The 10359-nt window shown below is 44.8% G+C and overlaps 1 protein-coding gene across 1 annotated transcript; it reads right to left on the reverse strand.

The window, feature by feature from the left end:
* Positions 1-695: 695 nt before the first annotated feature.
* Positions 696-8296, reverse strand: LOC124658062 (OVARIAN TUMOR DOMAIN-containing deubiquitinating enzyme 1-like). Its single transcript, XM_047196510.1, has 11 exons — positions 8279-8296; positions 8025-8081; positions 7733-7792; positions 7597-7650; positions 7430-7489; positions 7254-7337; positions 7019-7135; positions 6860-6915; positions 1352-1407; positions 1172-1272; positions 696-964 (listed from the first exon to the last, which is right to left on the reverse strand). The coding sequence occupies exons 1-11, from the start codon at positions 8294-8296 to the stop codon at positions 740-742; spliced, it is 888 nt and encodes a 295-aa protein (XP_047052466.1). The 3' UTR covers positions 696-739.
* Between the last annotated feature and the right edge of the window lie 2063 nt (positions 8297-10359).

Raw genomic sequence — 10359 nt, forward strand, 5'->3', positions numbered from 1 at the left:
TCGGCAAGCAGGGCTGGGATGATTACTTGGAGTTCGAAGTCGGCAACGGCGAGGTGGAGCGCGTGCGCGCCGTCGGCGAGGGGCTCCTTGCGGCCTTCCCCATGGACCCGACCGCCTACCTGCCTTACGTCAGGGCCCTGGCCGCTCTGTCACTGCACGTCGAAGCCTTCACGGTGGCGGAGCGCGGCGTCAAGGAGCTCTCCGGCTGGTGTCGCGGCCACGATGAGCGCATCTGGAGGTTCATGGCCAAGTATATCAGAAGCCTCGAGACGAAGCAGAGCACCGCGTGGGACGACACTAATTTCTGGTAGTAGACGCTAGAAATGGTTTGATGAAATTGTTCCCATGCTTTTACTTTTGAGAAAATAGCTTGCTTCTGTAACTTGTAAGATACTAGCTACTCCTATTACAGTAATAATTTTTAACGAAAAGACATCATCGGCCTTACCTCATCACAGCGTGAAATCAAAACCTGTAATACTCTTTCTTCCTCAACAGCTCATAAACTTGCTGCTCGTTCCAGCACATAATTTCGATAAAAATGTCATAGTTCTAAACTTGCTGCTCCTTCCAGCACATAATTTCAGCCACGTTTTCCTAACCCAGAAAGAAATCTTATAGATTTCTGTACGTATGCAGAAAGGATAGAATCAGTGCACCATGTGTACACAACATGAGTAATTTACATGCTTGACCATAGTATATCTCATGCTACGGTATCCACGACTTCCTACAAGTACTACTGGTAGATGATATCGTAGTGCCCTGGCCTATACAGCAGCGTCACACGAGGAACTACGGGAAAAGCCTCTGGTGACTCGTAGATTGTGTGGATGTTTGGCTCCGCAATCGGTGAAATGTCAATAATGACAATCCGAAGGGGCACATGTAATACGTCCGTGAGCGCGACCAGATGGACTTCCAATGCATCTTTCTCCATTGGGATGACTTTCCCTCTGCACCACTGCAATTTGAAAACAGAAAGGATGTGGAAAAGTGAGGAAGTTACATCAATTTTGTACAACCAAACTCACCTGCAGGTATAACTAACATGATGTGCCCAATTTGCTCTTACCATAGTTGCATCACACAAAAAGCATAACTAGCAGACAACAAGACAAATACCATACTATTACTACATTTCAGACCACACAAAAAAGTAAACACTCACCCCTTCAGGATACAATGGATCAAGCTCAGGTATGGCATCGCTAAACTTTTCAACCTCAGTGCATATCTGAATCGCTGTCACCAGTCGAAGATAGGATATGACTAGATAATAAAAATAGCTGGAGTCAGAAAATTAAAATAAGGTAGAAACATAGGTGAGAAAGTTGTTCTGTTTTCTCACTATTTGCAAAATTCTGCTCATTCTGACTCTCCTGGAAAAGCCAATCTTCATAGTCACTGCAAAAAAAACATTTATAACATAAGTGTGCAGTATAGTTAATTGTTGTGGTAATATCAATGTGAAGTTGTGAACCCACCTTACTGATAGAGTTTGTTTTTGGTCCATACATCTTAGTATCAAGTTCACAAAAGCCTGGATGGATCACAAAATTATTATGAGTATATATGGCTTGATTGCAATTGGTGGTTCTGATCTGTAGAATTAAACAAATTGGTAAATGAAACTATGCAACATGTCTTACATTATGACCATCAGCATATGAACCAGGCAAATGAAGTATTTGGAACTTCTCCAACAATGGTTCAAGCGTCCCAATTAAGGGTAGTTCCTCGTCAGGAGATACTTTCACAAGCTGCTCCTATAGGCCCAATGGACAAAATGAAATCATCACTAGGTGCCACAAACTTTAAGGTGGAGAACTAGAAAAAAATTCAGCAGCAAGGATGAATCAACAAGATATCAGCATACCAGATATGAATATAAGAACGATCTGTAGAAGCAACTCCCATCTCCAGCTACTTTCCGGTATTCAGAGTAATTAGCAAAAAGCTTCTGCAAAAGCCCACATAATAGGTGAGAACAAGTGAGTAAACAAAACAAGTACAAATTTTATGGTTCAGAAGTCGTATTTACATTTGATTTATCTTTCATAGGATCGTATACAAATTCGGACTCTAGAGATGATAAAGGCTCCTGCACCAAGAACATTTCAGTTAGTATATTACAGACCAATGCAGTTTCCTCAAAGTGCCAAAACTCACGGTTGAACCGGCGGGCATGTGCTCCCGGCAGAACTCGCGCTGCCATTGGTTGAAGTGTGGTGTGGGGTCCACGATGGCAGATCTAACATGTGCTGATACAATAAAAATACCGGGAGGAATACAAAGGATGGGACCCACCACTATGAGAGAGATAGGGGGAATAGATATGCAGTTGTCTCGTTCTTCTTCCCAGACGCGGCTCGGTCAGGGCCTCGGCCAGCGGAGGCGCGGCGCGCGCGCGAGGAGAGGCTGATGGCGGAGGCGCGGCGACCGTCGGGCGGGTGGACGGCAGAGGAGCGGGCGGACGGCGGAGGCGGGCGCCGTCACGGGCGCACCTGCCTGTGATGGTGCGGCCACCAGGTCTTGCGGAGCGTCAACGTCTGGGCGAGCTCGGAGCGGGGCCGACGTCGTGGACGGGCCGACGTCGAGGTGGCGTCTGGGCGAGCTCGGGGTGGGGCCGGCGTCGGGGACGTGGCGGCGTCGAGGTGGCGTCCGGGCGAGCTCGGGGCGTGGCCGGCGTCGGGGACGGGGCATCGTCGAGCTGGTGTCTGGGCGAGCTCGGGGCGGGGCTGGCGTCGGGGACGGGGCAGCGTCGAGGTGGCGTCCGGGCGAGCTCGGGGCGGGGCCGGCGTCGAGGACAGGGCGGCGTCTAGGTGGCGTCGGAGCGAGCTCGGGGCGGGGCCGACGTCGGGGACGGGGCGGCGTCCAGGCGGCGTCGGGCCGAGCTCGGGGGCAGGGCTCGGGGCACCTTGATGCGCTGCAATTTAATGCACTGCTACGCCTGCAACGGGAGCGGAAGTCATTCACTTGCATGTATTCGTATAGGAATAACTACCTGCGGCAGGAGACCTTGTACATGATTGCTGGACCAATCAACAGCCGAGTTAACTCCTCCACAGACGAAGCATGGCGGCGACGATGCATCACGGCGGCCTCCTCGCGTCGCTGGTGGTCTTGTACAGTACATGGTCACCGCCGGCTAGTCATATAGACAACGGTGGTTATCTCGCCGGCTCCACCCAAGCGATCCAGAGTGCCCTCTCCTCTCCTCGCCGACGCTAAAGTCCAAAGTCATAAGTCACGGCACGCGCTGCCGCCCGCGGTTTCTACCGTGCCTTCTATTTATAGGCTCACTTTAGAGGGAACAGGGTTCGAATTTGAGAGAAGTACTAGCTGAATACCCGTGCGTTGCTACGGGTGATTTAAACTTTTTTTTCCTAGCGCACGATCTAAAACATCATATGCAGAGCTATAATACTGAAAATTACACTTTGTAAAAACGGCATCTAAGAACACCATGGATTTTAATTATATCATTTTATGCATAGAAAGGAAGGATCCAATTATTTATTTCTGAGTAGCCCGATCAATCGAGGTCCCCGTCGTTGGATGTAGGTCAGCTGCTTCGTGTACAACGTCTGTGAGTTCACCTACGTTGTGCGCCTGTGCCGGCCTTATACATGTCTGGCGCAACTCCATCCTCCGGCATATGCTGCGGCGGCGCCAGCCGACCAGCTATACCAGCAGAACAACAGACGACGTGTCCTGCGCCCCTGCCTCAATATCGGTCGAGAGACTCGACTCCGTTTTACAGTGCCTGCTTTCCCAGAGTTCAGGTCGGAGAAAAGAGAGATGATATGATCAAGCGATCAATGCTAGCATCGTAGTCGTCAATTCGTGATGCTCTGGGACTCCTCCCGAGCGAGCAGCGTGACTCGCTCAATTGACTGGGTTTGTTTACGGTCCGCATTGAATTTAGAAATTAAAGATAAATCATCCGTCTCCTCCGGCTCCTACGTCTCTAGTCCGATGGCTGGCCGTCCCATTTCGATCTAAAACGAGGAACAAACTTGCATCAGCAACAACCTAAATGCAATTCATTCCCCTGCTTGTCTGTGTGAGTACCAGATGCTTTTGCCGTCTAGTGAATTAATTGCAACGACCGACATGCCTAGTCGGCCGCATATTCAGAAAACCAGACGAGGAGAACACTGCTTCGCCACCTCCTTCCAGGGCTGCAACCCAGGCCCGCAACGGTGGCGATGTAGATGGACAGCAGGCTCTCCTAACGAACCGTCGACGACAAGGGAATCGAAACTTTTGGCTAGTTTGCTGATGTCAGCAGTGGACGGATGTGAGACGCAAGCAAGGACGACTTTGGCTATGCACCATACATCTCACTTGATCTTCTCGCTCAGCTCTAGCCTAATCCGTTCATGTCAATCTTCTCTCCGCCATGGCCGGCGCCTGCTGTCTGCGATAACGCCAATGTCTAGCTCCGCCGCCGACTCAAATGCCACGCCAGTATCGCGGCCACCTCCTACTGTCCACGACGATGCTCGTGCTCAGGTCCAGCTCTGTCGTTCAATCAAATACTACTCCACAGTTGCACCCATCCGCCACCTGCAGAACACCAGACCATGGTCGCGGCTGCCGCCTGCTGTCGACCGTCATTCCTTAGGCCGCTTGGGCATGTCGAGAAACATGTAGCACGCTGGAATCACTTCGAGAGACACCACCTCCGTTGCCAATGGAGAGGGTGTGTTAAGACGTGATCAAGCAACTCCCGTCGGCAGATCCTTCGTTATGGCCCGGATACCAACCCTACCCTTGCTCTGGTAGGGAATAGCTTGCGATTCGCCTGATGCGATGGTCGAAATTGGGCCAGGCAAGGTTGGCTAGCAGGTACGCCGCCACGATTTGCTTGTGTTCATGCCGGCTGGTGTTATCTTTCATGAGAGGGACAACAACGGCACACCTTTTTGCTGCCGCTCGTCGACCTCACGTCCCCAAACCTGGAGCTCTCGGATCCAAGCGATCCCTGGCGCGCAAGCCCAACATACGACGAGCTGCGGGAGGTGGGGGCGGGCCACAGGTGAGGGTTTCATCACAGCCATGTCCTCATCGATCAAGGCCAGCTCACCCCCGGATAGTATGCGCGCTTATTTTGGTTGTTGACTCCCGGGTCCTGCAAAGCTTCTTCTCCTCCAAGCATCTTGCCTTCTGGAGCGCCCGTGGCTGGGTGTGCGTTCTCAACAGCAACAGCTAGCATACATCTGGAGGATGCGTCCCACCGTAGTCGGTTTGGACTCCCTGGATTGGCTGGTTTTTTTACGGTACAGACCGATCGTAGCTCTAACGGTTTTTCGATCGGCAGGAGGTTTTTTTTTTGACGTACGAAGCAACGAACGTGGTTTTCTCACGTACGACCACCACCGATTGGTGTTTAATAGTAAAGATAAGCGTGTAACTGGATCCATCGGTTCTGCTCTCATGTTTCATGCTGAGATAGACGGCTGGGATATGTATTCTCACGGATTGCTGACTTGGCCTAATAAAAATAAAATCCCCATAATTACATTGCTGAAGAGATCAACGTCCCACTTAATTACGGGAGTCAGCAAATCAAACATTTAACACGGGCAGGTGTCTCCTCGATTTTCCTCAAGACGAAGCAAAGCACCGCGTGGGACGACAGTAATTTCTGGTAGTAATGGTTTCATGAAATTTGTCTCCATGTTTTTTACTTTTGAGAAAAACATGACTGCTTCTGTATCTTGTAAGATACTACTTGAAGCTATTACAGTAAAAGAACATTGACGAAAATGTATCATCGGCCTTTACCTCATCACAGCGTGAAATCCAAACCTGCAATACCCTTTCTTCCTCACCAGCTCATATCTCCACCATTCAAAAATGACGCAGTTCTGAACTTGCTGCTCGTTCCACCAAAGAATTTCGGCAGCGTATTCATAGCCCAAGAAAGAAAGCTTAATAGATTTCTGTACGGATGCACAAAGATAGAAATAGTGCAACATGAGTACACACCAAGAGTAATAGCTGCGTTTTCCTAGCCCAGAAGTTTCCTTACATGTAACCGTGCGCTCTCTGATCAGGCCTGATGGTATCTACGACTTACTACAAATACTACTAGTAGATGATATCGTAGTGCCCTGGCCTATACAGCAGCGTCACACAAGGAACCGAGGGCGAAGCATCTGGTGACTCGTAGATGTGGGTGTTTGGCTCTGCAATCTTTGAAATGTCAACGTTGACAATTCGGAGGGGCACTTGTAGTACATCGGTGAGGGCGACAACATGGACTTCAAATGCATCTTTGTGCATTGGGATGACTTCCTGTCGACACCACTGCAATTTGAAAACAGACGAGGGGTTTGTGAGTGAGGAATTCACATCATTTTTTACAAACAAACTCACCTGCTGGTATAAGTAACACGATGTGCAAAGTTTACTCTTACTGTGAAGTTGCAGCGCACAAAAATCATAACCAGCAGACAGAGACAAATACCCAGACCTAGTACTACACTTTTGACCACACAGAAAGTAAACACTCACCCCTTCAGGGTATGATGGATCAAGCTCAGGTATGGCATGCCGGAACTTTTCAACCTCAGTGCATATCTGAATCGCTGTCACCAGTCGAAGATATGATATGACTAGATCATAAAAATAGCTGGAGTCAGAAAATTAAAGTAAGGTAGCAACATAACTAAGAGTGTGGTTGTGATTTCTCACTATTGGCAAACAGCTGATCATTTTGACTCTCCTGGAAAAGCCAGTCTTCATAGTCACTGCAAAGACATTTATAACATAAGTATGCAGCTTAGTCCTCTAAAAAAAGTATGCAGCATAGTTAATTGTTGTAATAATCTCAATGTGAACCCACCTTACTGATAGAGTTTGTTTTCGGTCCATACATTTCAGTATGAAGTTCACAAAAGCCTGCATAGATTAGAAAATTATGAATATATGACTTGATTGCAATTGGTGGTTCTGATATGTAGGATTAAACAAATTGGTTAATGGAAACTATGCTAAGTCTTACATCATGACCATGATAATATGAACCAGGCAAATCAAGTCTTTGGAACTTCTCCAACAGTGGTTCAAGTGTCCCAATCAAACGTAGTTCCTCCTCATGAGGTACTTTCACAAGCAGCTCCTATAGACCCAACGGAAAAAAAAATCAATGCAGATATGCACTGAGGCACCACAAACTTTAAGGTGGAGAACTGGAAAAAAATCAGCAACAAGAATGACTCAACAAGATATCAGCATACCAGATATGAATAAATGAACGATCTGTAGAAGCAACTCCCATCTCCAGCTACTTTCCGGTATTCAGAGTAATTAGCCAAAAGCTTCTGCAGAAGCCCAAAGAATAGGAGAGAACAAATAGCAAACAAGTGAGTAAACAAAACAAGTACAAGTTTAATGGTTCACAAGTCGTACTTACATTTGATTTATCTTTCATAGGGTCGTATGCAAACTCAGACTCTAGAGATGATAAAGGCTCCTGCGCCAAGAAAATTTCAGTTAGTATATTACAGACACCAATGCAGTTTTCTCAAATTGCCATCTCTTAACATCCAACATATGAGCATACTCAATAAGAAAATTAACCTTTTCATGAATTTTGGGGCCGCCATTCTGCGATGTCTGCAAAACCATAGAAAACTGAAGGTACAAAGAGGTTAACAAAGAACCAATGAGGAAAAGTTAATTGGACTATGCATTATAAAAAGAAACCGTCACTCACATCATCACATGGCGCATCCTCATGTCTCCAAAAAGAATGTCCAAGAATCTGAAAAGGGCACTATAGTTGATAAGGGGTATGCATTTACGTGCGATCACATTTAAGCTCCACAAAACAACATAAGCGATAATTACTATCCTGCTTGGGATAAACAGGAATAAATCAAATCAAAATGACCATGGGATGGACTGCATGCCCACTGAATCCTTACTACATCAATCAAAACTCCAGGGAGCAGTCACTAAGACACACCCTCTACTGTAATGCAGGCATTTTCAATGAAATGATATACACTGGCAATCCACACCAATTGCTCGATGTCTTTAATAACCAAATTTGGAGTATTGCACTGAAATCCAACAGGAATTGGTTGTCATTGACTAATGAAAAGGAAGTATACATTTATATTATTACAATCCGACATGTTCATTCCTTGGAACAAAAGGATGTCTGGCAGTTAAATTGGTACCAAAATCCACACGATTTTACAGATACATCATATATGTGGGCTTAGTGCTAACTAGTTGCTAAACAGAAGCTGCATACCCAGTTGGTGCAGCACATTGCCACATTATGTTTTTAGGGTATTCCGCTATTGTAAAAATGCGATAAAAAGAAATGACGTATGACCATACAGCATTTAGCATTAGTACAATTGCTACAGTCTAAGATCTCGATCCGGACTATGTACACTCCGAAATAGAAGGAATGCATAGATAGTATCTCTAGGTTTGCCCAACCCAAGCAAAAAAAAACTGTTATTAAGCAATACATAGGGATGCTTTAGCAGTATACAGAGCTTCAATTTGTTTCCGAATTCCACCTTATATCCCTAAAAGAGACAATCATATAGGACTTTAACAGCACCAAGATTTTACAGGCCTCAAAGGTGAAGCACATATGACTGATCTTGTAAATGAACAAGCACCATTGACATCCCAAACAAACTTAGCAAGAAATGAGGGAAACCATAAAGAGTAGCACAACTTATAATATCTGGTCTCGAGTCACACTTCGCGTTGGTATCAAAGAAATTGTGAATTAGAACATTCTAAACATGGGCATTACATATATTACCAAATTCTTAAAAGAAATCCCAAATCAGGATATCTGGCAGTTAAATTTGGTAATATATTCCACCCGATTTTACAGATATATCATAGCTATGGGCTTACTGCTAACTAGTTTCCAAAAAGAAGCTGCATACGCAGCTTGTGTGGTGCAAATAACTAAGTTCTGTGCAACTAATGAAAGAAACGAGTAACTAGTTTGGCTTCCAGAATTTTGCATATGCAATTAGTAGTATACTGGAAACTATTTTAGATTGTCTACATACAAGATTTATGACATGCATACAGCCTTATATGAGCAATTTATTGATGTTTCTCATGGCATTTTCAGTTCAGGCTAGATCAAGAAAACTTTAGTTGCAAACTTTGCCTCTAGATGTTATTCTCCATACAGAGTCAATTAATTACAATTGGCTAGTACATTTAATTTTCTATGCTACCTAGCGCTTACCTACAATTCTTATCTCTATCATCCTTTGGACAAACTTTGAGTTGCGATAGGTACTGCACTGGTTTTACTTCAGTAAGTCATTAAAAGCAGTCGTAAATACATGCGGGTTTTTATTTCATTTTAAAGAAGAGTTGTGAACAGTTTGCAAGATGGCTACTTTTAATTTCAGTTAGGACTGTAGTCACTGTTCATGTTTGTAGGAGATCCAGCACACTTTACATGAACATTGACTCGGTAAAAAAAAACTTGAGATTTTTTTTTGCTAATTAAGCTATGAGCATAAGGTTACGAATATGAACATTGTTTGTTTTTTGTAGAAGTGCACAAAACAAGAAGAATCTGTTGCATAACTGAGCCACAAACAAAAGATTAGGAATTGGTGGAAAGAATCATATTATGTTCTGACAGTATTCCGCTATTGTAAAATCGTTGGACAACAAATGTTTACCATCTAAATTAGCAAGATTTGTGGGAAAAAAGTCTCAACTAGCAAGCTAAGGAATGTTCAGAGGTACAGACTATTCATGCTATTGCCAATCGTTATCTATGCCATAATTCTATTTTTATACAGACAGAAGATATTACACAACGATCAAATTCATACAAGGCCAAGAACTTTGAAGACCATAAAAAGAAATGACCTATGACCATATAGCATTTAGCATTACTACAATTGCTACAGTCTAAGATCTTGGCCCAGGCTATGTACACTCCAAAATAGAAGGAATGGATATATAGAATCCCTAGGTTTGCTCAAACCAAGCGAAAATTTCCATTATTAAGCAGTACATAGGGATGCAGAAGCAATATAAAACTTCAATTTGTTTTCCAATTCCACCTTATATCCCTGAAAGAGACAATAATATACGACTTCAATAGCACCAAGATTTTTACAGGCCTCAAAGGTAAAGCACATGTGACTGATCTTGTAAATGAACGGGTACCATTGACATCCCAAATGAACTTAGCAAGAAATGTGGAGAACCATCACGAATATCATAACTTATAATTTCTGGTCTCGTGTCACATTACGTTTTGGTATCAAAGATATGGTGAACTAGAACTAGTCACTGTTCATATTAGTGGTCATGATTGTAGGAGATCTA

This window comes from Lolium rigidum, chromosome 1 (assembly GCF_022539505.1).
Source record: "Lolium rigidum isolate FL_2022 chromosome 1, APGP_CSIRO_Lrig_0.1, whole genome shotgun sequence".
Classification (NCBI taxonomy): Eukaryota; Viridiplantae; Streptophyta; class Magnoliopsida; order Poales; family Poaceae; genus Lolium; species Lolium rigidum.

Excerpts from the sequence above, each read along its gene's own strand:
- LOC124658062 (XM_047196510.1), bottom strand. Across the intron at positions 7,793-8,024 it reads AATTGGTGTGGATTGCCAGT|TGCCCTTTTCAGATTCTTGG; the intron begins GTATATCATTTC and ends TATCAACTATAG. Across the intron at positions 7,338-7,429 it reads CTATGAAAGATAAATCAAAT|AAGCTTTTGGCTAATTACTC; the intron begins GTAAGTACGACT and ends GGGCTTCTGCAG.